At 38.9% G+C, this 27,439-nt stretch overlaps 2 protein-coding genes across 5 annotated transcripts in view; one reads left to right on the top strand and one right to left on the bottom strand.

Annotated features, from left to right (window-relative positions):
• usp28 (ubiquitin specific peptidase 28) overlaps positions 1–13,117 on the bottom strand; it is a 28,078-nt gene extending 14,961 nt beyond the window's left edge. For 3 of the 4 annotated variants that reach the window (XM_015337789.2, XM_015337791.2, XM_015337792.2), the window contains exons 1-10: positions 12,833–13,117; positions 7,823–7,897; positions 7,512–7,635; positions 6,327–6,435; positions 5,456–5,615; positions 3,345–3,431; positions 2,805–2,942; positions 1,613–1,686; positions 1,105–1,181; positions 542–690 (exon numbers count right to left, since the gene is read on the bottom strand). In XM_015337789.2, the coding sequence (XP_015193275.2) occupies positions 542–690; positions 1,105–1,181; positions 1,613–1,686; positions 2,805–2,942; positions 3,345–3,431; positions 5,456–5,615; positions 6,327–6,435; positions 7,512–7,635; positions 7,823–7,897; positions 12,833–13,087 (1,248 nt within the window). In that variant the 5' untranslated portion in view covers positions 13,088–13,117. The remainder of the gene's footprint in view (positions 1–541; positions 691–1,104; positions 1,182–1,612; positions 1,687–2,804; positions 2,943–3,344; positions 3,432–5,455; positions 5,616–6,326; positions 6,436–7,511; positions 7,636–7,822; positions 7,898–12,832) is intronic. The other variant, XM_015337790.2, reaches the window with a different exon arrangement.
• Positions 13,118–14,448: 1,331 nt separating this feature from the next.
• Positions 14,449–25,706, top strand: LOC102683895 (5-hydroxytryptamine (serotonin) receptor 3B). Its single transcript, XM_069183080.1, has 9 exons — positions 14,449–14,474; positions 17,522–17,663; positions 18,346–18,390; positions 19,286–19,395; positions 19,922–20,091; positions 20,571–20,728; positions 23,644–23,854; positions 24,358–24,567; positions 25,234–25,706. Exons 1-9 carry the CDS (start codon positions 14,449–14,451, stop codon positions 25,500–25,502), a joined length of 1,341 nt encoding a protein of 446 aa, XP_069039181.1. The 3' UTR covers positions 25,503–25,706.
• Positions 25,707–27,439: the final 1,733 nt, after the last annotated feature.

Raw genomic sequence — 27,439 nt, 5'->3', positions numbered from 1 at the left:
AGCCCCTGGAAATGTAATTTACTATCAAAACATGCAGCTCTACCACAACAATATAGAATCTGCCACCGAAAGAGTGACCCATCCTGTCCAAAGCTGTGCCAATGGCCTAGCACTAGGTATATACTCCATGATTCCTTAGGATTTGAAAGTGCTTTGGGTCCAGGCATTCCCCCTAGTGTGCTGTGCTATGAAGAAATGAGACTAATGGAAGTTATATCACAAGAGACTGATGATTGTTGGTGCACGTGCCTCTAGTGAACTGCTGCAAGCAACAGCAGACCTGTCTGAAGTGTCAATTCAGAGAACTTCCAGGACATATTCCAGGCTGGAAGAAAAAATAGGTTGAGCAATTCCAAAAGGACTGAGGGCAGATACTGGATGTTCTGTATTAAGACCACAAAGTGCTAATAGATCTCCAGAAATCCAAAACCCTGTGATGAAATCAATGCTGTCATTGCAATTAGGGGTATTCTTTCTATATTTTGGTAGGACAGAATATAAACACAGTATTTGTTTTGCAATCCAGTTTGGTAGTACACACCTCCTGCCCAGAGTGAACTGTCTGATCTGAGTGCAGAGTTTCAATCTCCCCCTCCACCATGGCTCCTTCCAGGCACTCATCTAAGTTGTTGAACCCATTAACTTGTAGAGGGTACTGGCCAAACTGCTCAATGTTGGAGAGCGTCTTGCCTAGAAACAGATTAACGAAGAGCTGGGTGAAGCAGCCGACCAGTCTGTGATCTAATCAAAAGCAAACAGTCTTCCATGTTCGAAAACTTTCTGATTATGTCCACTGGTTCGCCAAGTGCTAAAAGGCTGTAGATATTCATATAATGAGTTATTAAGACACCACCCCACACACGCACTGTAAGTATTACTCTGTTAGGCAGTTATCTAATTAATATAATACGACATACCGCTTGCCCACAGTGGAAAAAAAAATGACTATATGTAATCAATATAAAATAGTTCTGATTTCTACGAGGAAATGGATTTGGAAACACGCCTCATGGGGAAAAAAATATGGAGAGTTTCAAGTAGCCTAAGAGTCACAAAACTCAGCAAAACTCTGATTCTGGCTGTATTTCCAAGTACATGCACTACCTTCATGGCTTCTTTCAGCAACAAAGGTTCCATAGAAAAGCTGCACCATTGGATTCTGTTGCTTCGCCTCAGGATTGCTGAAAAAAGGCACAGCAATAAAAGCAGTAAGGTGCGTTTCCAAGGAAGAAGGAAAATGAAGAAGTGGAAAAGACAGACACTTTTCTGTCAGTCTGAATCCACGCTGTTTTTCAGTCCTCTCTTGCAATGTGTAAACCAGCCCTAAGCATCAGAGTAGGTCATCATTGTTTCCTGTTTTTTGGGAGGCTGGTTGTGATACAGGTGGCCAGTTAAGATGTGTAGACGGGTAAATCTTAAGCTTTTGCCCAAGAATTTAATCAACCCAACAGACAACCCAATACAATACCTACAGAGGCTTAAAGGGTCTTCTTTTGTTTATTCTTGGCTCCCACTGACTCCAAGTCAAGTCTTTACTTTTAAAACAAATCTGAAATTGCTGTTGTATTCAACATTCATCTTCTTTTTGTGTCTGGGATGAGAATATACTTACTTTCCATTCGCTGCCAGCTGAAAAGCATCTTCTAGCCAGTCAAGGAGCTTGTGGGTAAACTCACTAACATCCTGCTAAAACAAGTACAAAACAGGAACAACTGATGAGGGAGATTTAATTTCTAATTATTAATATTCTCTTGAGTGGTAGACTTTCTGTCATCTTTGCTCATGAAGGGAAGTGTTGAAGGGTTATACTGTGCTTTAATTAACGAAAGGCTGACTTCAGTTTTATTTTCACTTACTGCTATTCATACAAAATTAAAGGCCTGTGTTCGACTTCTTCGTTGCTCTTTGAGATACTGAACGAAATCACGGACTTTTGCCGTAAAGCTTAATTTTGCACACTATGTTGCAAGAGTTAAGATCGTCTAGGGCTCTCCAACACTGGTCTTCAATATTGATATCGGCGCCAGGAAGATGGTGTTCCTCATTTGAAACAAATGGAGGAACACCACCTGGGAACGGACCCAGCAGCTTCAAGTCCAAAGTCACAACCAGGAAGCCAAGTGAGAGCATCAGAAAGAGGTAACCATGACCAGCACAAGAATGCACCTGCTTAACCCGCCAGAGAGGGAAACCACCGGGTTCATGTAACTCATGAATGAGCCCTGGCCCTGAAGTCCCATCCTGTTCGTCTTACAGCTCACCTGTTGCTAGAGACTGGCATCACCTGTAAAGTGTGAATGAATCAAGCAAGCAATTTGTTCAATGAACAGAACTCTGGGCTTAAAAATCTGAAGAGTTCTTAGCTTACGATCCTAAATGATCTTTATTTCATTAAATAAATCACCTGCTCAATTGATCGCAGTAATTTGTTCTGAATCTTCGGAACCTGGTGATTTAGCGGTGATCTGCAGCAACCATTGAGTTAGGGCTCTGCAGAACCAGGGTGGGACTTGAAAATGCGTTTATTAACAGATCATTTAATAGCGCTTTGTCAGCATGCTGTTATAAAAAGGAATGGCAATTAATTAATTAACGGAGCTGAAAAAAAATCTTTTCAGCAGTGAAGGCGGTCTTCAAATCATTGAGCAATGTTACCGACACCTCACTCAAAGCGGATTCTCATGACAGAAGGCGGACAGTCAGAACAGTGCAGGGATGTGAACCAGGCTACAAACACCAGGAACCAGTTTCCTTTAGCACAGCCAATGCATTGCGACCTGTGACGAAGTGACCACTCAAACTACCTGCTGGGCTTCGCTGGTCCGAAAGGCATCCTTCAGGAGTTCCACAGCAGCAGAGGGGTCCACAAACCTGCGACTGGAGCCCACCATCAGGGCGAAGAGGCAACGGAGCTCCTGCATGAAGGCAATGTTCCTCTTTTCCTGCACACAGTCACAGAGGACCCCCATATTTTTTAAAAGGGCCATTCAGACCTTACGGTATACACATAAGAACCTTCACCGCACCAGTGGCATGCTAACTGGTTATACTCTTAAGGCTAATTGGTTAAACAAAATGACTACAGCTGCACGCAACTGTGCAAGTAGAAGACATTCAGCATGTTGTAGTTTACTAGTATACTGTAATGACAGGGCACATGAATGTTAAAAGACCCTGCTGTTAAGACACTAACAACAAGTACTGTTCTCAGAAAGCGTATACTATTTGCAATCTTCCTCCCTGAGCTTTGTCATGTGAGGCAGTATCAATGCAATAATCATTAATTTCATGATGGTACCCCTCTGCACAGCCACCCAGGACAGAATTCTTTTCAGGCAACTCACACTGTGGCTCCTGCATTTCTCCAAGATGCTCTGGGAGAGAGTGTAATTCAGGACCAGTCTTCGGAACTTGGGCAGATGAAACAGAGACTAAAATACAGAGCAAAGGGGAATTGCTGTAAAGTTCCATTTACACTTTAATTCTGACATTGTTTCACTACAATTTGGATACATCGTGTTTGGCAGCGGTCCATTAACACCAGCGGGTGCATATAACAGCTGGTGCAATTTCTGCTGGATCCCAGCATCAGTGTGTTGATGCTGATCTGGCACAATTTACAGTATTTACCAGTAACACACACTACACAACTTTGAGAGCACTGCGTAAGTACACAAGCATCAAAAATCATCACAAAGCTGTGAATTCCCTTCTGTAAAAAAAACAGTACCCGATTTTTAGCTGACAGTGGCATTTCGTGGTGTGTGCCCACTGTCTCTGACTACTTCCATAACATAGTAAAGCTTAGCAAAGGATTATAAATTGAAAATATTTACTCAGGCACATATAAGGCTAGAAAATACAAGATGCTTTTGAGAGGATACTATCCCGAATGCACATTTTTTTTAAATCAACTCTGATCAGAATAAGCCATTTAAAGGAGAAACTACAGTATAACACAATGAAAGTTAATGGTAAGTGTAAGGAGCAAACAATGCCTTAAATTTAGATTAAAACAAGGACAGATGCTTCAGACTGCAACAAAGTACATGTACTATAGGCTGTAGCACGCCAGCAACGTTATCTCTAACTGATTTGGGAGATTTGTATGTACTTCACACCACCTGAAATAAGACAAAAACTACCTTAAGTAGAGCAGCTCCATCTCAAACCAAATTCAATTAACATTTATCAAAGAAAGCACCATTTACAAGAACAAACTTGGCTTAATCGTTTGCCTACTGAATTTGAATGAAAACCACCTTAAATTTTACATCTTTAACCAGATTCAATTAACTTTTATCAAAGGCAAAGGGTCGTCTGAAGCCGCAAACATGTCTGATAAACAGTTGAAAGTGGATTATATTTTACGGAAATAAATGAAGAGCTGTTTCCACACTGGGGCTGCAGAAGAGAAATGAACGGAGAAGAATACAAACGGAAATCACACAATCATGTTAAGACGATACGACCAAATTAAACTGTGGAAGAATAAAAAAACTCTCAGATACTGTCACAATGGTTATGTAATTTACTTCATTTAACAAATTGTTTGTTTCCCTAACTGAAATCAAGATTCCGAACATTACACAGCCATATCTTTGAGGCAAAAAAACTCCTATGCAGATTTTGAAAGATGCTGCCATATGAACCAATCTCTATAATGTCTTCCAAGCTTAATGCTTACCGTATCGTCAAGACCACCACAATATTGAATTACTTAGCTGTATACCTATACCTATGCATTACAGTAAAGCAAGAAGGCAATCTGATACACTTGACTAAAATCACTAGAATGCTTTTAAAATTAAATTAGTATGCGGAATATCAGTCACAAAATGTCTCCACCTCATCTGTCTCATCCTGTTGTCATCCTATTCAAGCTTGACGCATTGTGCTAGGATTTGGGAAGACAAAACTGGCCACCTTTTATGGGAATAAAGGAAAGAGGCACATGGAAATACCATTAGTTACGGCACAAACAATTTCACCTGGCTACCATCCTAGGTCCATTTAAGAAACACGAAACAAAATCTTTAAACGTTAACAGAGGGCCATGGCTTAAGGTTTAATTTCGCAGACAGCTCTATATTGGCGGAGGGGAGGGGTGGACCTGTGGCTATGGATCTGCGCCTGTGGCTGGAAGGTTGCCGGTTCAAATCCAAAGGACGGCAGGGGAATCCTACTCCGTTGGGCCCCTGAGCAAGGTCCTTTACCCCAGCTGCTCCAGGGACGCTGTACAATGGCTGACCCTGCACTCTTACCTGTGTATTTTTCTCATGGAGAGCAAACTGGGGTATGCCAAAAAGATGCACTCCTAATGTAAGAAATTGTATATGGCTAATAAAGTGATCTTATCTTATATTAATCCTCTTCATTGCCGTCACAACACAAATGATCATCGCTTGCACAAATTCTAACCTGAAACACTTCAGTGTGCGACGGTGCTCCTTACCTGTATGACTGCGCTGAACCAGCAGGTGTTCCCAACGTTCCTCAGGCCCACCGGCCAGCTGTCTTGCCTGATCCAGTCAGCAGGACTGGTCTCTCCCCAGGCCTCGCACCTTTTCCTCTTCGCCCGAGCTTTGTTTTCAGCCACACTTGCCTCCAGGGCCCTAATGAGAGAACCAAAGGAACAGAGCTACCAAAGGAGAGCAATCCTTGCAATGACTGGCTGTCGGGAACCACTTCATAACAACTGACATGTTTGTAATTTCATTCTGTCTTTAGCTAGTAAAAGACTAGATGGCTTTGGACTAATGTGCTGGTCATGTGATCTTCACTCAGCAGGACTACTCCTAAGTCAAAACATGATAGGTATAGACAAGATGGCTGCCTTTTCAGAACCACGTTCCTCAGAAGGCATTGGGCCATGACCTGCAGTTTCTGTTTAAATAATCGCTATCTACCTCACACCCTTGCTTATACAACATGCCCAAGAGCTCTGGAGAAGTGTCCCTGAACAAGCCAGAGAACCAATTTGCTGACTGATGGCTGTGGGGTTATCAGTGGACAACAATGAGCCAAAAACTATTCTTAGAGGCTGAAGGTACTGTTTTTACTCACACACTGTGAACCACTTCTTTATCTCGGAACTTCCAAGCCATTTTTAGTTTACGAAATAAAGGGCACTACCGCATTTAAACTACGACATCCCTTAACTCTCAACCTGTTCTGTGCTCAGCCCTCTCTATAAATAAGAAGAACATTTGTTGTTGTTTTATTTATACTTTACAGCTGTGTGTGTAATGTGTTTCCCTGTAAAAACGCCTATTTTAAGATCACTGCTACCACATCACAGCCAGGGCGCTGCTGGGATACCCCACCTGTTCAGATCCCTGTCTTCTGCTTGAGCATTCTGGGATTCTTGTAAGCTCAATTCTATGGCGGTCTGAAGGTCATCTTTGTCACCACTGCCAGTTAAGTCAATAACCTCTGAAAGGTAAAAAAGACAGAATTAAGTTTAAGCCTTAGAGTATGGAAATTTTTTACATATTATAGCATATATGTTACATGAATATACCTAAGATTATACCATGAGCACTTAAACACTGTGGTTAAATGTGAACTTCATTATGCAGTGTATAAAAACATAACTAGACAAGAATCATTGTAAGAAATCTTGGTTTAAGTTTTTAGGAGGTGCCTTTGTCACTTATCTCCTTCAATCTTTTCTCGCTGCTAATTACTGCTGAAATTATGCTGGCAGAAAAATAGCTGAGTGTGGTTTGCCAAATAAACATTTAAGAAATAATATAATTAAGGGGGTACATTCTGATGAGCTCTTTAAAGTTTCAGGAATTTTTAGTCTATAGGAAACAATGAATAACTGTGAGTTAAATTCTAAGTTGTCATCATACACGTACAGTACCATTTAACATGCCAAACAACTTAAATGTTGTCTGTGAGTAACACACAAAACACATATAGGTTTTAAACAATTTTATGACCTTTCTCAGAAAAAACACACACACATTCAAAACAGACCAATGCATATCAAAAAGAATAAAGGAGTTAATTAATAAAGGAGGGAATTACAGGGTAAACAACAAAACAACAAACAATGAGGATCCCATGTATTCTGCACAACCAAAAGAGCGCCATTGACGATTAAGCAAAATTGTCCTTTAATACTTTGCCAATAAATAAGCAGAACGCAGATCACCGGGGAGACAAAGTACTAAAATATACCCTTTGTTAAACCTCAACTTCCAATTTTTGATGAGTACATTTGCAGTTTCTATGCAGGAGACATGATGCGTATGGGCAAATTAATACACAACAGAACTGTATGTGCATTGTAAGTAAACATAAAACAAGAGCAAGACTGTGCACAGCAGTCAATTTGCATTAACTGCTTACAGGATAAGGCCTTTAAAACAAGATGTGCAGAACATTAGCAGCTTCCTCTTAATTTGCCTTAAATTACACCTCCTGCCAGCTGGTGTGGGACAATCTTGTCTTTTGTAATTGCTCTCTGAAGGTCAGTGTTCTCCCTACTTCCGACTTACTTGTCTGGGCTCTCCTGCCCACGACACTTCCTTCAGCATCAGACGGCTCCACTGCAATGACATCCTCTTCTGGCACTTGGGCAGTCAGCATCGTGATCGCTTGACTCATGTCCCCATTGCTAGCCTGGGGCATCAAAATACAAAATTAAGAGGAGAGAGAGAAAAATGGAAGTGTGGCTCCAGGGTCAAAGACAAGACAACTGCTGCCTTTTCACTTTTCAAAGAACTGGCAGTAGGTACTTTGTGCTTTTCATTTTCCTAATAGGGATGCACTCTTGAGTGGTGGCACATTGTCTCATGATGGCACACACCTTGAGAACTCTCTGTAGAATCTCAACATCCTGGGTGCCCGTGATTTCTCTCAGCTGGTTGATCAGGACGTGGGTCTAAAAAACACAGTAAATGGAAACAAAAATGTTTCAATACACATAATTCTAAAGTCACCAACAATATCTCAACCTTTTGAAATATTTATCAAGGGATAAATAAAAGAACAAGGACAATTTCCCTTATAACTCAAACATTGCTGATGGTCAGGGCAATAAGGAATCATTAGCACTGTTTACATCTTTAAAACAAGTACGCAATGACAATCAAAGACAGGGAGTAGACAGTCACTGACCCTTCAATCTAAATGGGAAAAACATCCAGTCTGTCATGTTAACAGCGGCATTTTACAACTTACTACCAACAAATTACATAGAGAATTTATGGAGATCAAAACAACTCAGGGTGGGGTGGCCATGTTTCACAGCTAACAGCTACAGGGAATTAAAAAAAAATGGAAATAGGATTTCCAAGATGATTGGACCTAAGCAGCGAGAGAAATAAGGGCAATGTGGTGATACTTAGCGCTTCTGCTCACAGCACTGAGACATGGGCTTGACTACAGTCTGGGGTGCCTTCTGTCCGATATCTGCACGTCCTCTTTCAAAGACATACGGGCTAGATTATCTAACATCTCCAAACTCTCTCCATGTGTGAGTGCATTGGCAACACATCAAGGCTGTAGCCCTGCCTTATACCCTGTGCTAACCTGACTCTCCAGGTAGCAGAAACCCTTACCAGGAATAAGCAGCTTACCGATTACAGATGAAGGGACAGAAAAACAGTAGAACTGTTTACATGACACGAAATAAGAGACCACAAACCGATACCATTTGTATGCTTAAGATACACACAATTTCCTGCTCACTCAATCTGTCTGCGAAACGGGTAAGGGTCTGGCAGATACCAGAGCAAGTTAAATTCTCACCACAATGTGAAAACATTTTTTTTTCGGAGAGAGCCTGATCCACACTGGATCCTAATCTGCGCAATCGCACTCTTACGGTATGTCACTTGGTAGATCTGAAGTTTACCGGGTTGGAGCAAATGAAGAAAAACAAGCAGTGTCAGGGGTCTATATAAAGGTAATTGAATTGCAGCAGATGGAAAAGTTAGGTTCTCTCAGCTGGCCTCCAACACACCCAGATACTTGGCCTCACAACAGGAGACATATATGGAGAACTAGAAGACCAACGGCCGCTGGTCAGAGTCTATTTTGAGCCACAGCACTGATAGCCCTTGTGTTTAGCATTCCTCTCACCCTCTAAGGGGGCTTGAGTGACACAGCTAAGTAGGTGGTTGAAAAAATATAGAATAAATTCAACCCTGTTTTTCATGATGCAGGTGGATGCATATAATATAAGACTGTTGTATACATCCTCCCCCCCTGTCAATATTTGTGTTGATTTCTATTGGGTTATTTTAGCTGAAACACACACAGTAAAACACGTCGTACACTGCCCGAGGTCTTGTATTTTATTACAGTATCTTAAAGGATGAAAGCATCAGCACGTTACACTCTGTAAGAAATGGCAACAAAGACAAAATGCCAAAAGCTGTGCTGTAGCTGACCGACACCTGTCTCCCATAGTGTCAAGATGAGCACCTGTCACGTTCCAGTTGGGAAAATGTGAGCAATCGGACTTCAATTACGCAAGCCTATCCAGAACACGATGTTACCAAGAAGGGTACGTTTTACCTGAGTCACAGCTCTTAAGCAGAAAGATGAACTGGACAAAAAACTTTTTGAGCTACATATTATACCCAGGTAATTCAACAAACGACAGAAATGCAAAAGACTTCTGTCAATCAGCATAGAATGTGTTCAGTCTTTGAAGCACATCAAGGTTATAACTAAGTCTGGACACTTTCAGTGTTGGAAACTTGGGATTTCACATACCAAGGAGCAAAACTGAAAATGTGAAAATGTTCTTATCTGTCAAAGGCTGAAGCTATTGGTGGAAATGCTGTTAAGATGGCCTTTCAAACTAGGGGCTCATCTGAACACACAGGCTCATTTTTCAAGCCATCTGTAGTTCAGGAAACCTGATCATGAAGGTGGTTAAGTTTTGGAGACCTCTGACAGGAAGGGCACTACTTCAAAATACCGTTTTTAGTACCAATTAATCTTCTTGCTACTTAATTGTAAAGGGGTTTTTTTTGCACGTCTTTTCCTGGTTCTATCTGTTTTGCTGTTCTGCACAATTATACTACAACAAAAAAAGAATTTAATTTCTGACAAGGCAAAAACTGCACTACTCTATGAAAAAGAAAAAAAAACACTCTTTTGAGAAAAGGCAGTATTAGGGGGAAAAATACAAAAAGGCCTTTTGCCTATTCTGGTATTGAAAGGTAGCTAGCTTATCAACATTTAACCTACCAGTCTGTTCGTTTTGATCCTGGAACTTTTTGCACTAACTAGTACTTAACTCACCCAGTAAAAGCTGTCCCTTTAAAAAGTGTTTGAAACACTAACCCGATCTTGACAGCAGCGTATTCTTAATGCTCTGTACAGTTTGTCTCAATCGTGAACAACATGATTAGTCAGTTTTACTCCAAGTGTAACAGTATTAAGTGTATTACAGATGTTCAATACTGTAGATGTCAAAGAATAAAAGTAATATCTCTGATTCAAGGCTACAGGGAAGAAGAAAAAGTCAGATAAGATCCTTGAAAGTAATAGATAAAGTCCCAGCAAAAATAACTTTTCTTTAGATAAGCTCTCAATAATGGCTGCATTACTCATTCAAATGTTTATGGGCTGTTTTCAATTTTATAAAAAGTAAGAGTCTCATTGAAGCACTCAGTGAAGTCAGATGTGGTGTATTTTGATTTTTTTTTAAAAACAGAATTTACATTGGTGTAATCCCAGTAGATCCAGTAAGACCTTTCCTTATTAAGTTACAAATGGTGGAATAGGAACTAGAGCAATTATATTTATAAGGAGTGTTTCCTTCTTAACGTAATAACAACAGCAGATGGTAAGTTAACGATAATGGTAATTGTCAGTCAGTGAATTAAAATGAGAAACACACAGGTATTTAAAGTTTTTTTTTCCTTTGCCATTTTCCAATAATATAAAATTGGGAAGTGCAAGCAATGCTTATTTTTAAGAAAACAAGTTAGAGCACCAGTGCAAAACTAATAACATGATCCAATGTGTTTGTTTTTCTACCATCATTCTTGAACACTGACGTCTCAGGAGCACTGCTGTTTGCTCAGGTGGGGATATCTGAGCTAATCTATCGAAATGTTTGGTCTAAATCACTGCTGGCCTAGCATGCAGTGCCATGATTTTTATTTTTATTTGAAAAAAATCCCAAGTACAGAAACTGAAATCTACATGAAACACAGTTGTTCCCCCGGCAGCTGGGGGAGTTTTGCAGCTGTGTACATTCAATACATCTACAGTGGCAATAAATACACCTTTTTCTCACTTTCAATAATTGGTAAAGGCTACACCCTGGCAAAATTTCCCATTGGCCTTTCCCATGGACTCCTAATAATCCCCATCTATAAATTGGCTACATCACTCTGTTCTCCTTCCCACTAATACCTGATGTGTGGTGAGCAGACTGGCGCCGTATGGCTGCCATCACATCATCCAGGTGGGGCTGCACACTGGTGGTGGAGGAGGGGAGTCCCCGTTACCTGTAAAGCGCTTTGACTGGAGTGTCCAGAAAAGCGCTATATAGGTGTGAGCAATTACTATTTACAAAATGGAGCCATGAAGCACATTTGTAGGTACAGTGGGCATCTCTTCTATAGGGTGTTTCTTGCTACAATAAGCAAGAAACTGGAAAAAAGGAGCCCGATTTCAGTTAAAAAGGTCAGAATGGACTGTAATCGACAAATAGAAAACAAACACGGCTCGAATCTAATTATTGCCGACTATTTTTAAAGCGTGGAGCTTTACTGATGACAGTACAGTAGACTGATTCAAGAGTGAAAACCTAAAGCTAAGCGAATTGCCAGACAATTTAAGGCCACAACGTGTCAACGCTCCCATTAAAAGTGAAAAGCTAATAAATGAGGCAAATTAGGAGAAATGAAAGTGGTTATAGCGGCACATAGCGAAGAAATGGACGATTTGGAAAAAAATACTAGGTGTAGTGACAGGAGTGACAGTCTTTTTTTCATCGGTGGTTACAGTATCATTAGTAATAAAATGCTTTCCAGCAAACTGTAATGTCCAGAAAACGTTTTAACTACAAATGCAAAAACATCAGCAGTGTGAGGCTTGCTATACATGCAAGTGGAAACGGATCAAAGTTCAGATTTGCAGGGTTTTTTTCACATGAAGTTGCGCTTGTTCTTTGTAAGGGAATGCTTCACTCCTAGTTAAGATGACACGACTAATAGGGGAACTTAAGATGTGAAAGTACGTGCATCAAAGCCGCCCCTCTTTTTATTTTGAACAGCTCAAGCCAGTTTAGAGATCGGAAACGCAGCTGGAAAACGGTGTTGAACACAAACCTGCCCTAACGCACGATTTTGCTTGAAATCAAGCGCAGGTTTGCATGCAGTGGTCTCTGCACGCTGCAGACGTGAGCTCAGACCTACAATACCCAACCCAGGTAGCGCCGCTCTGTTTTGAAAGGTACATGTTGAAGCAGCGCAGAGCTGAGGATCAAGCTCGTACACTCCCCTCGCATGTGTTTTCAAAACAACGTGATTGGCATGGACAGCAACAGTCTGTAACTTGGACTTTAAAAATGTCTCGGGGCTACCCATCTGCACCGATCGTACCTATTTTTGTTATGTTTGCAATAGTTATTTTTAAGGCTGAATTTGGTGGTAATGATAAAAAATATATACTAGGGTGAGAAAAGTTTTGCATTCCTGCTTGGTGTGACGGCTAGCATACAGCGAGGCGTGTAGTTCAGCAAATACGATCTCTCTGCAAACTTTTTTTTTGTTTTGCTCGTCAACACGAGTGTCAGACTTCGCAGGGAGAATCTTTTTTAAAAACTTTCCGCCGCTATTTCGCTCACCGAACTGCCAGAGTTGTCCCCGTGATCGCACTGCTGCTCGGCCGTCATGGCAATGGACCAGATCCTCCTCTTTTTTCGGTAATTTTCAATGAAACCTTCTCCCCCTGCTTCAGACTCTCGCCTCCTCCATCCGTCACCCACACGCCAGGCGCGCCCCCGCGGCTCGTCTGCCCAGGATGAAGAACGAGCGCGCTTGCGACGTGCATGCCCACGTACTGCGTGGGGAGGTGACAATAACGTCCCCGTCGCGTGCATCGTGCGCAGTAGCTGAGCAGGCAGGTTAACTTAGAGGGTGTGGTGGTTTCTGGAATTCGTAGTAGGTAAACTATGTTAGTGAACTGGATGCCCCTGCAACTTTATTTGCAATTGTTGCTTAAAGTGATCCAACTATTATGCATCTGTTGAAATAAAAAAAATTGATATGATGGGGAAATACTGAAAAAACACTCTCGATTTTCTTCAGATACTGTATTATATTAAGTCTTGCACCTTCTTTTTCTAAGATTAACCAGTAAATGACGCTGTTACTGTCTGCATAGTTTTCACCTTTTTGGGGAGAGATTTGCATCACCCATTTCACATACATGAGTAAAAAAAAACACATTCGGCAAGTGAAAAACTTGGGTGCAGAAATGCCCCCTTTCGTTTTTTACCTTTACTGTTTCCTGGAGAACTTGCATGTGATTTGTACGGTAAAGTGCACCCCATACACATTCCGATATGACAATAATATTAGGTGAGCACCAATTTGGTGACAGCATACAATATGAAGGTAGAGGGTTGAAAAATCACAACATTGGATTCTCTTCCGCCTATTTGGAATATAATTGTTAATTGACCCAATCATTTCAGCCATCTGCAGGGGGAGAGCCTCCAAAAGCAAGGCTGGGTAGGTTTTTTATATATATTACAAAATTGCTATTGTATTTCAAAAGAATAAATGTAAATATAATGATCTGATTTGCTTTGACATATAACTTGGGTGACATCAGCTCCTGAGGTCCAAGATATTGTGGCTGGGTTAACGTGTATCTAAAATGCTCTATGTTTGTTCGTGTGTGAAATCTTTGCTGTCCATCTTGCTGTATTTTAAGTCGATATTATTGACCCAAGGGGAAAGGTCTGGTCCTTGTTTCAAGAGAACTGGAAATACTAACGGAATAATTCCATATATTTAATTTATTCTTTAATAATAGATTGTAATTGATGCTAATTGTGCTTTGTTTAGTTTGAAATAAAACCTGGACTTCCATGCTCAGTATTTATAGTATAAAAAGTATGAAAATCAGATGTCTGACTATTGCACTTTGAACACGTCGAAAGACTTCAAAAAGACAGCACCTGTCAAAAAGACAGTTTTTTAAATGTTCCTCCAATAGAATTGAATAAGGACCTGCCTTCATTTATTTGTCCGAATTGATGCATTTTAAATGGACAAAGTCTTGTAAAAGTAGTAGGACTCTATCAATGTAACGTACACTGCCAGTTCTTATTGTGTTAGTTTAAAAAAAAAATCCCAAGAGCACTGCCCTTCCTGCATTATTCCATTATCCACTTAGCATCAGTGTATTGGCATAATGAAAATTCAATCCACTGGAGGACACCAAAGTTTAATGATGCCGTCCTTCAGTGACGTGGGCAAGTAAGAGCCTCTTCTTTGGCAAACTCAGGCTTTAGGATCTTACCCCGACATTAAGTGACAAATTGATTAAAAAAGGAATAAGAAAAAACATTACACGAGAACAGACAGATGCCTCTGAGCGCTGCAGACCTGAATTAGGGAGCTAAGCGAGATTTCAGAGCAGCGTCAAGAAACCAGGAGCACCATCTCAGACTAGAAGGAAGGCCATGGCACCTGTAACTCTCCTGCTGCTTTTCCTCTCAGGTAGGACACGTAGTTTATCTCAGATAGGTCTATAGAAGAAGCACTGTATACTGGATTTAACTGGTAAATTGATGGTGAGATTAGAAATAAATCAATTAGGGGTTATTTATTGGGGGTGGGGGGGGGGGAGGATACTGCTACTGCTACGTTAAAAAATACAAAGATTGACACCAACCAAGCAAATTGAAACCGTTACAGTGATTGGGGGAAAAAAAAGAGGACGCTTCTTTATAATGAATGCATGGAGTCTAGTGGGCTAGGGATGAATTAAACCTGAGTCCGCGACGAGGGTCTTTCTGTGCTTTCTTCAGTTTTACCTGAAACAACGTCACAGATGTGCGTGGAAAGAGTGACGCACCGCTTCAAAACAACTTGGCATAACTGCGTTTTGTCGTGCTGCTTTTTCTTTCAAAATATTTTCTGTCAACATTTAAAATATATTTCCGGGGCCCATGTCCTGTCCAGCCTCAGTAAAACCAAACAGCTATAAAACGCTACTTAATCACAGAGAGAAAAATGTACTGCACAGGTTTTCTATACTCATAGAATATACTTAATATTTAGACATTTTAATTAATAATTATTTCATTTATTAATATTATTGCTTTCTTCTCATATTGCCCTTTAACACTTTCTGATTGGTCTGTCATACCTGTTACCAATTTTTAACATAATCTGAATGTAGGAAATGTGTCCACTCCATACAAAAATCAGTGAAGTTTATTAACTTAACAGCTGTGTGCAAGTTTCAGAAGTGTGGATTAAATTAATATGGTCTTGTTCAGTTGTATATTGTTCTGTTGTTTTGGCATCTACCCCCAAATACGTGTTCTGCAACAATTAAGATTAATGAAGTGTTAGAAATCACAGAGAAAGATAAAGTATATTGAAAATATGATATCAAGGGAGAAATGTATTTCATAGCAGCCGAGCACTATAACAGGAAAAAAAAATCTTTCTGTATGGCCTAATGTTTCTCTTTATTGAATTATATCTGTTACTAAGGGCAATTTCTCTTACAATGTGAACCAACAACACATACTTTAGAAAAAAAATTGAATTGCTTCAGGCTTGAAAAAATGCTGTCTAATGTAACAGGTGCTCTTATTGACCTTAGTAGGTTTTAAGCCAGTTTAAACCACCTGTGTCTATATTGGGGAGCTCTGAATTCTTCTGGGTTGAAAGAACACAAAAAAAATTGCACAAAATACTACAATCAAAAATGGCATATATGGAACAGAATTGATCATAAATATATTCCATACAGAGTTCAGGAAGTGAATGAGCATTGTAATTTTCTTGCCCAACAATACTGTATCTTTGTAGACCTCAAGATAAATCAACTCAGTTTACATTGCATATAAAATTAATTTAAAAAGCACAGATCACCCTCTCGCCTTTCCATTGGGACACCTGGCTCTTTTAATTTGGCAGCTTAGTGTAAAAAAGAAAACAAATCTAAAATTAACATGTCAAAGATACTCTTTTAACTAAAGGATATTTCTTTTAACTCATTTTTGGTTCCTATAAAATGAGATCATCACAAGAAGAATGGTAATAAGAGCTACCGTAGCGTCATTTAAGCTATAATGAAGTGGTGAGTAAAACATCTGTATCACCTAAAGAATTAAAATTAGACAGTACTATAGGCATGAAAAAACTGTACTATTTCATCATTTCCACGTTGAAAATAATGCATCATTATGGTGTGTAGAGTATGCATTACTTTTCCGTCAGGTCGCTCCGAAAGCACCAGTTTCTGAATGGTTTTCTCCTCTTTGTGAAAAGGAGCTGTTGCTGCTTTTTAGAGAAGCAAGCCTGACCTTCTCTCATAACTTTTAGAATTTCTGAACTTCTACTGGCATTATCATGCGCAGATCTCCCCACCTTGTGGAAGAAGTCAGTACTGCGATTACATCCATTCTGCAAAAAGGTTTAGAATCTGCATTCTACACACACCATCAAATTTCTATATATTTACATCTAAAACAGCAGTTGCAAGAAATGGAATAAATCTTCATACAAATTCATCTTGTAATTTTAACTGCTGTTTTTAATTTAATTACTGAGTCACCTAAATGATATAAAACAGGTTTCAGATATTCACAATGGTTATGAATGTATACAAATATTACATGCACCTGTAAAGCACGTTTAATCAAATCAGTTATAGTTTGTATGTGTTGGTAGAGCACACAATCATTAACTAAAACCATTCAGTTAAATTTAGAAATTAGATTCCAAATTAAATGGTACTACAAAATCAGACAAACATAATTTAACCTATTTTTAGCCATTTGCTGAACAGGCAGTTTTGGCATTAAGCATCATTTGTTCTGCATGAGATAAACACATGCAGTTGACACCTAGATGTTTCCAAAATGGGCAGCTGTACTGCACTTATTCTTGAGTTACATTTTCAATGCAATTCAATTTTTTATATAGCGCCTTTCACAACAAGGTTGCCCCAAGGCGCTTAACAGTGCAAGTGACCATACATTTTGCAACACTATCATCAATCGACAAGTCTAGTTTTACATTATTGTGCAACACAATTACATATTGCACACTTGCACAACTGTTTTATACTTGAGATGCTTATAAATGCAAAACATGCAGATTGCTGTGTTGTTGCTGCTTGAAAACAGCTGTCAGGGCCTCCACTTAATATCCTGACAAAAAATACATCTGATTTGAATTTGGACCACTGCCTCTTCAGCTTAGTTTTTGTGACATGTATAGATTGTTAATCAATGCAGTTTTTCACCACAAACTCTTCTAGCTCCGGTAACTGTGACTTTTAGAGAGAAGCCCAGGAGGTCAGCTCTGAATCAGCTGACCAGAACGCTTCTTCGGAACTACAGCAGTGGAGTTCGGCCAGTGAGCAACTGGACCACGCCTACCATTGTCTACATTGACTTCATCCTTCAGGCTGTACTTGATGTTGTAAGGACTGCTCCCTCACTGTACAGTCTATGCTTACTGTATTATTCTGTTCTATGAAAAATAAATCATTTAAATACGTAAATCAAATGGACCGTTTAGACAACAGAAAAAAACTAATCAGTATTAGTGCACACTGTAATGACTTCTTACTGAAAACCCTGCATTAGAAATTCAACAATCCAGTGCCCTTTTCTTAAAATATTGTTGTCTGGAAGGAATCTTAAAGTACATTTAGTTACTGGTTTACTATCTTATTGTCAGGCTTCAAAACCGAGAGGTTTATATGCTAATTCAATAGATGGTAATCTTTTTGCAGTCAGAGACTGAAACTACCACAAGACTTTCTCTATTAAAAAAAAACAAACTAATGATGCTCATGTAAAAAGCTTTGATAACTAGGAGAGTAAACACCCAGAAATACGATCTATGGTAGCCCATCAAAAATACTTTCTTAAATTAATTTTTTTTAATCAATACTTCATGCTCCAGAATCCCCTTAAAACATGAAATGGGTTTTGTAACTACTTTGAGTAAGTGATTTCCTGGAAAACTATTTAAGAAAAATCCATTCCATTAAACCAGCTGATTCCATATCACAGATTCTTATGTGCTTTATTGATAAATATGCATTGCCTTACTGCTTAAGTAACTACAATAAATCACCATTATCTTTTTGTCTAAGGATGGGCAAAACCAGAAAGTAACCACAAGCATCTGGTATCGGCAGGTCAGTAAATTCAAAGTCAATTTCCCTCATTTTGATACCAACATCTACATTACAGTACATCACAGTGGTATTCTTTTACATAAACTGGCACTAACATTATCTTTTCATACATTATGTATACTGAGAAAAAATACATTATACTGATGATATTAAAAGCATCTAAAAAGTGCACCATTGTATACCATCCTGTTTTTGGTGGGATAATTTTACACAAAGATGAAATATTAATAAGAACTTCTAATCAGTTGGAACCATGAATAAAAATGATAAATTATTATATAGAAAAATGTTTTTGTGTTGACTCTTGACATAGGTTTTAATACAACAAAAATAAAAATAATAATTTTTAGAATATGGCATCCAACTGCATTTATAAAGCCTTATATGGTTTCTTGGGAATTACTATAGATTTTTGTAAAAATGTTTAAATATTATTAACATAATAGTTTCTTTCTTTGAAAGCATTCATAATGAAATCAGGTTTATATGTACAATATACTAATTTACATGCAAAAAGAATAATTACACATGAGCATTTGACCATTTCCAAGAACTCAAATGTAGAGAAATTTGGGAAATTGTTCATAGGCTTTTGCACTTTGGATTATTTTATTTTTCTTTTCTAATTTGATATCTCTTGCAGTTCTTGTTCAAGTTTCACAATCAGGCATATCTAAATACAGACCATGTTTTACAATATGCAAACATTTCTTCACCATCAGTTCTGTGAGAAGTTATCGCTCTTTAAACCGTATATGAATCTGTCACAAAAATGTCATTATGACATAATCTAGACTCTAGTCCATAACGTCTGCTATTCAGGCAGCAGAAATCCTCCAGAAATTAAATTAACACAGCATTCTGTTTTTACATTCTGTTTGTGTTTACTTTTTAGATCTGGAATGACGAATTCCTAGTGTGGGACCCAGAGGCTTTTGATGGAATTAATGAGATCTCTTTATCTTCAGATGCCATCTGGGTTCCTGACATAATCATTAGCGAATTGTAAGGTTCACATTCATCATTGACTTTTACAGTATTTCCATCTTGCACATGCTGTGTTTGTTTCCTAATTCCTTTGCTTTCAAAACAATCTCCCCCTTTTTTAGGGTCAAGGAAAAACAAAATCTGTACCCAAAGCCCTTTGTCTCGTTTTGCAGTTTACATTAGCAAAGCACGATTAATAATGGTGGTAAAAGCTGTACTCTCATAACAGATATTGCAAGAAGAGAATCATCTGCCCAGATAAGCACTGCTCAGGCAAAGAAAGGGGGAGGGATATGATACAGAGACAGTCTGTAATATGGAAAGGTTGTTAAGAAAATATGTTTTTTTCTATAACCTAAAAGTAGCAATATACTGAGTCACAATAATAAGGAAACAGATTATAACAATTTTTCTGCTATTTTCAGCAAAAACAAAGTTGATTTGCTTGAATGCAGGCAAAAGAGAATGAACATTTATCAGGAGGCTTTTGGGGGATTTAAATGATTAATACAGTCCTTTCTTTTTTTTTCCAATTTCTTTCAAGCGTGGATGTTGGCAGATCTCCAGAGCTCCCCTACATTTATGTGAATGCCTCTGGGACCATCAAGAACTACAAGCCCATCCAAGTAGTGTCTGCCTGCCACTTAGAAATGTACGCTTTTCCCTTTGATAAACAGAACTGCACTTTGACCTTTCGAAGCTGGCTCCACACAGGTACAGTAACGTAACAGCAGGACCTCATAAATAAAGACAGAGATTAGAAAGATGGATTGATAGACGTATAAATAGACAGACCTGTGATGCATTCTGCCTTGTGCCCAGTGCTTGCCAGGATAGGCTCCCCCATGACCCTGTATTACAGTAGATAAAGCAGTTAGAAATAGGATGGATGGCTGGATAAATAGACAGACATTGGCCACAAGCAGCCTTTTAAAGTTACTGTTGCTGTTTCAATTGAATTCTGTCTGACTTTTTCTTATGCACATAATGTTATTATGTATTCCCACTTTATGTGACTAAATCCTTCAGGGGGATGATAAGCAATCAATCAATGCCTGAATAATACAGTGCAATATTCCAGCATATAGCAGTCTACAGTGCAGTTTGAATGGCAGTGTTCATTGACGCTGTCAAGAACAGTCTCATTAATGCAGTGAGCAGATATTTATGTAATCTGTTTTGTCTGAGTAAAGTGAATGAAGTGGATTTGGTGTTATGGAGAAGTTCTGAAGAAATTGCAACTGACAAGAGGACCTTCATGAATGATGGAGAATGGGAGCTCATCTCTATTCCTTCTAGATATGAACAGCTGTATATGGAAAACAAGGAGTATGCACAAATTCAGTTTAATGTGAGTACAAGTACTCTGCATGTAGACATATTTAATCTATGCTCCAAATCGTTGTGTTTTCTTTCTTCTCTTTTCAGCATGGAACAAAACTTTATATCACCTATTACTTATTCTGAAAAATAATGACAATGCAGCAGTCTAACTTTTAAGTCAATAGGTCAAATAAAAATGCTATTTACTCTATAGTGATAAGGTGGGGTTTTTGGATTGCATGAGCAGTAATATTCATTGAGACAACACAATACTGAGCTTTCATAAACACGTCTGGTGCTAAGTGCCTTTTACTTTTTTCACATTAAAATTTAAAATAAAATTGAGTTCAGTTTTAGAAACACTATACACTTGGGGCAGTGGAAGTGTGATGTTGGAGATAGGAAATGTCCTTTAACACAAGAAGGCTTTGGTATAGATTTAGGGCAGCCTTAATCTGGCACATTGATGAAGTCCTTGAACCAAAGGACTTGAGACAATACAAAAGTGTGGATTTTCCAGTGAGACAATGCAAGACCACACAGTCCTAGGACTACAATGACATCACTTCAATAAAACAGTGTCAAGAACGTGTGAGCGGCCAGTATGAGAGAATATCTGCAGAACCAACTCACAACTACCTACAGTAAAAGACAACTGTGATTGTCCAGCTTTCTCTATCTTGCTACACAGGAATAATAGAAATATAGCCAGCAGCCATATCACCCTGAAGGTCACAACTGGCAACTCACTGAAGCAAAGCAGGTGTGAGCCTGGTCAGTACCTGGATGGGAGACCTGGGAAAAACTATGGTTGTTGCTGGAAGTGGTGTTAGTGGGGCCAGCACGGGTCGCTCTAACACTGTTATCTGTGTGGGTCCTAATGCCCCAGTAAAGTGACAGGGACACTATATTGTAAAAAAGTTGCCGTCCTTCAGATGAGACTTAAGACTGAGGTCCTGACTCTCTGAGGTCATTAAAATCCCCCACCCCCCACCCCCGCCCTTGTTAATCATGGCCTCCTAATAATCCCCATCTCTGAACTGGCTTCATCATTCTGTTCTCATCCCCACTGATAGCTGATGTGTGGTGAGCGTACTGGTACACTATGGCTGTGGGCACATCATCCAGGTGGGGGCTGTACACTGGTGGTGGTGGAGGGGATCCCCATTACCTGTAAAGTGCTTTGAGTGGAGTGTCCAGAAAAGTGCTATATAAGTGTAAGGTATTATTATTAATAATGATAATTAGTATTATTATTAACATTCCACAGCTGTCTTTTCAGATGCTGATCTGGTGCCACAGCACTGCCAGGATTCTGTAAATCCTCAGGCTGGAAGGTCATACCCAATACCAACTCTCTCTGTTTTCACTTGGATAGTGTGGCTTGTTTTTTATACCCCATTACTAAAGTATTTTGCATATATATAAAATATATATATATATTTTAATTATGCCTCTAGAGCTTTCTACGTAGGTTGCCCTTGTATCCAGAATTCGGCAGGATAGTGACAATAACTATGCTTTTGAACATCAGTTTTAGAATACTTTTAGTCCTGTAAAAATGAAAAAGGAAAGTTTAAGTGTGGCAGAAGAACACTGAATATTGTCTAGATGATCAACATTCGTTTGTTCACAGGAACAGTACTGTGATAAGGTGATTATAACTTCACTTTCACTTTAACAAACGCGCACTGTTACATATCCAGACTGCCAATATAATGACAATGTAAGACTCATTAAACAGATTATTTCTACACTGCATGCACGTTTCAGTCCAGTAAACAAATTATGCATCAAGCTTTAGTCATTAAGCCAAACTGCAATCACATACTGCCGGGTCAATTTTAGAAGCCAGGAGCCTATTTTCTGCTGCAATGCATCAAAAAAGGGTAAGACTGCACAACATAATCTATCATGTTAAAGGCAGACCCCATTAACACAATAGTTTCCAGAAACCATCGGAGGTTTCTTGATAAATTGTGCTCTTGATTGAGTAACCTTCACTGCGCGAGTTAGCCTAGTGCATCAGAGTGGAGGTTGCAGGTCGCAGTGCTGGCAAGGAAGTGCGATTTTTAAAAATGCAAATCTAAGGATTTAAATAAGCAAACACACACATCCATGTATGCTTAAGAATAAAGATGATAATGGACAATTGCTCTCTGTGGTTACACTGTGCAGCGTGTTGTGTAAAGTTAACGTTCCAGATGACCAGTTTCCCTTGCTGCCTGGTGCCCCATGTGGTAACGCTATTGCGAGAAACTCTGGAGGAGAAATCAGTTGTCTTATCACCATGATGGTTTCAGGAGAACACATTGTTACCTGCATCATACTGAAGAAAACTGGGCCAGATAATGATACTAGTCATGAACTTAATAGCTTAAATATAATCACAACAAAAAGAGTTACGAAATAACAAATTTGACTGAAGGTAATGAGTGTTCTCAGAAATGGTACCTTTTAAATACTTTTTCTTCTTTGTAAACTTGGACCCAGTTCATATCCTGCAATATCCTGTTTAGCACATCACAGTGTACAACGTACAACATCTACAGTACAGTTTACAGAATGAGCAAGTCCAAATACATTGTATAATTGTTCAATCCAATTAACTGGCAAAATGGAGAGATATCCACGTGCAGCCTTTTTGTATTTCATTCCTTCATAGAAGAAAAAGATGTTTTGCCTAGCTGCTGCGTAACTTGTCATTAGTTCTGCTTGAGGCCGTCTGAAGAAGAGATGACAGGGGAGGTGAAATAACCTCTAGTCCACGGGTCATTCCCTGAGCCTTGCAGATCTAGACAAGTAAAGTTGGCACTGGCTGTAAGAGCATTATCTAACAACCTCCTTTTGTGCATAACACAAAGAGAGACCAGGGTAACTACAGCCTCGGCCATAACTCACTGCTGTAAAACCGATAATACTCTTCCTCTTCTTCTTCTACAGGTAGTAATCCGCAGACGCCCCTTGCTGTACGTGGTCAGCTTACTTATCCCCAGCATTTTCCTGATGGTTGTAGACGTGATAAGCTTCTACTTGCCCCCAAACAGTGGCATGAGAATCACCTTCAAGTCCAGCATCCTGCTGGGCTACACGGTGTTCCGAGTCAACATGTCTGATGAACTTCCAGCAACGGCTACTAAAACACCACTCATTAGTAAGTAAAGCAGCTGCCAAATTCAAAACTCAGAACACTTTCAATAAGTGTCAATCATGCCCACGGTGGAGGACTGATATAAAATTCGGCTTGGGCCACCAGTGAAATGGCACGATCCTTCCTCACAAGGCAAACAAATTCACATCAACAAGACAGATGGAAATTCAAACTGAACTATTTTGTCAGACCAGTATGACAAAGCACTGTGTCAAAGCTACTGCTGCTGTCCTCATCTAATTCATTTCTTCAGATGCAAAGAAAATCGTCATTTCTTGTCAGTATGCTGTGCGATGCATATTTCAAGGGAGACAGAAGCAAAGACACATGGTAAAACATGGAATTTACTTTGGAGAATGCACTGAATAGATGTTTTTGTGCGACTGGGGTACAATTGCACAATATCAAGCCTTTTGGATGGAATTCTCTTCCTGATTATTAGTTTGAAGCTAATATGCCAGCTCTGTGTAAAGATTAAAAGTGTGGCAATGTCGTTGTTATTGCAGGTATATTCTTTGCTGTCTGCATGGTCCTTCTGGTTCTCAGCCTGGCGAAGTCCATCTTAGTTGTCAAATTGCTGCATCACAATGATGAAACCATGAAAGAGATGTCAGTGTCTGCTTGCCTACTGGACAAGTTTGGATCCTCCAGCCAGAGCGTTCTTGAGAGCTCCTTCACTTCTGTGAAAACGCTAGATGATGTAGATCAGTGTGGAGGTAAATATGGGTTTCTACGAACTCAAATGCAAGGCTGGTTATTAGGTAATCTCTTGCAAGCTTGCACAGTAGTAACATATATCGAGTGTGAAGCAATGCATGGATACCTCTGTTATTAAAAACATTTTGTCATGATGTACAGATCAAGGATATCGTGCTACATTGTGTAAACAATAAGGAAAAGGAACAATTAACTGCAATGAGGTTACAAGTGTCTGCAGAGCCATAAATGAAGAGATCAACAAGAGATAACACTAGATTGACTGAAAACGGCAGAGAATCCTTTTTATTTTAAAGACAAATTCTAAAATTCCTTAAAAACTAAAAATGATAACTGGGGGAGTTTTGGAAGGTTTTCACTCCAAAGGTAAATTTTATCTTGCTTAGGACATAGCTGTGACCATCAAAATAAAAAAAAATAAAAGGCTGGTTTTCTACTATTAGAGCTTAGATATATTTTAGCCTGTTTTCAAGGTTAAACTGAGGATCATTTTCATCTTTTAAAGGTGTAGTTATTGTACCCAAGTTAGAAACCTTAGGAAGGTTTCCTGATTTAGCTTTTCTCCCTCTGTTCTTTATACACTAGAACTGTGATATCTAAAGGATGTACTGTATTTCTACAGGCCCTGTCACAGTGTTTCAGGAAGTCAATTTATTTTGTTTCAGGCTACGACTTTGACTTTTCCCCAGAGGAAGAAGAGGAAATCTCCTTCCACAGAGCGCGAGACAGCTGTCCTATGTTAGAGAAGGTCCTGCAGGAGATCATTTCCCTCAAGTATTACCTGTACCAAGAGGACGAAGCTGGGAACATGAAGTCGGAGTGGTTGGGCCTGTGTTACAAAGTGGACAAGATCCTGTTCCGTCTGTATCTGTTCATCCTTGGCATCTACACCAGCACTCTAGTTTTCCTTTGGATAGCATGGAGCTCCCCCTAAAGGCAAAAGAAAATATTTCATGTGTAGGTATCTGGATAAAGGTTCCTACGTCTTTTAAGTCATGCAAATTCAAAATGTAAAGAGAATGTGCTTCTCAGCTGGAAGAAAAGCCCCACATGAAATCCTCTAGGGGACAGTATAATTTTGCCCCTGTCGAGTAAAGGTTATTTTGTTGTTGTTTTTTTTACTTTTTTATTAAAACAAAGCTGCCTTCAAAAAAGACTTAGGCTTTTACATAAAAGGGATGAAATCATTCAAAATGCTTTGTTATGTAGGCTCATTGAATGCAATATTCATTAGCTAATCACAGACTTTACTCATTAGAGATGAATCAGACTGGCAAGGGATAATTTCTTCAGTATGTGAAACCTGTACAATTGTTAATATCTTCAAATAAAATCCAGCTTCTCACAAAAAAAAATAAGACATACTGTATTGTTTTCTGTTCAGCCTTGTTTCCCTATAAATAAAACTTATTTAATAAATTAAGTTCTATCTTCATTTAATTTGTAAAAATATCCTCTCTAGTAAATATTTTTGTACGAATAGTATTAACCACTAGTGGACTGTTTACATTTGGATTAGAATTGCAGTTGGATTTCACTAATGAATAAATAAATACTCCACATCAAGCTTCTGTTTATATGTTTTCTTTGAGCATTTTGAGGAGTTATCACATGTTGTAAGCTGTAAGCTCCAATTCAGCATCAATTAAAAGGGAAGGTTTATACAGTATTTGAACTTCAGTGAAAATTCTACGGGAGGTAGAATCCTAGGTGTGACTGTTCACAGACAGTGGATGTCTTTAGAACTAACAGGGAAACATGAACCAGAGGACATGAATGACACTAACTACGTGGAAGTGCATTTAAAACTGAGAACAGAAAGCCATGCATTACACAAATGGCTTTGGGAGGCTGGAACAAGTTACCCAGTCATGTTGCTGATCCAGAGATCTCACCCAGTTCACTACCAACTAGGCTAGATGGGTTGAATGGCCTTCTCTCTTCTGTCACCGTATGTTCCATTGTTTCTTTCACACCTACAATTACAATTAAACTGCAATTTTGCTATACTTCTGACACTTTTCACACCACCTGATTGTTTTTACTCTGAAAACAACAAACAAAGCTATTTCATTTCAGTCCTCGTTTTTGCATTGGAGCCATTTTTTAAAATGTAATTAGTTGACTTCATAAACTAGCCACGCGCTTCACTGAAGGGGCACCTGGGCGAATCACTTCTATTAATTTAATAAAAAAGTTATTACGGCAAGTCAATGATGCATCAAATTGCAAACGATCAATAGAAACTTATTTTTTCCTGAATGCAAATCATATCAAGTAATCTAATTACGACAGCTCGGATGGTCTGTTTATCTTTCTGTTGGTTTGACATAAGTTTAAATGAATCTGTCAGGAATTGAGGCTAATGGGACAATAAGCAGCAAGTCAGAGGGTTCACAATACCAGTGTTGGTTTCAGAGAGCTTTTAGTAACACTATCTCTTCAGAAAAGGCAGCTGTTCCATCATTTGATTGAAAACAAAACACTGCTTTTGATTTTTTTTTTAAAACAAAAAAGATTAGGTATATCTGTTGATACCATCTGTCAAATCCCTACTAAAAAACATTATCTTTTATTTTCAAGATCAATGTCAGGATGCCATTCATACTTTGCAAAGGAAGACAAAAACAATTCACTTTATCCAGTCAGTTCCATTCCCATTACTTTTCATAGTGTAATGTTTCACTGGAATGAGAGAATTACACTATTATGCCATTTTTCACCTATCAACCCTAATTATGCAAAAATACATTCCTGATTCCTTGCATTCACCTACAAGAGAGACTTGTTTTCTGTTAAAGATGTGACATATTTAAAAATGCATACAAGTAAAAAAAAAACTAAGCTAAAAGTAGAAATTAATAATTTCCT

The sequence above is a fragment of the Lepisosteus oculatus genome, chromosome 23 (genome assembly GCF_040954835.1).
Source record: "Lepisosteus oculatus isolate fLepOcu1 chromosome 23, fLepOcu1.hap2, whole genome shotgun sequence".
NCBI classification, from domain to species: Eukaryota; Metazoa; Chordata; class Actinopteri; order Semionotiformes; family Lepisosteidae; genus Lepisosteus; species Lepisosteus oculatus.
This window is presented reverse-complemented; position numbering and strand designations above follow the sequence as displayed.

Excerpts from the sequence above, each read along its gene's own strand:
- LOC102683895 (XM_069183080.1), top strand. The coding sequence starts at position 14,449 with ATGCCGTCCTTCAGTGACGTGGGCAA. Across the intron at positions 20,729-23,643 it reads ATGCACAAATTCAGTTTAAT|GTAGTAATCCGCAGACGCCC; the intron begins GTGAGTACAAGT and ends CTTCTTCTACAG. Across the intron at positions 23,855-24,357 it reads TACTAAAACACCACTCATTA|GTATATTCTTTGCTGTCTGC; the intron begins GTAAGTAAAGCA and ends TTGTTATTGCAG.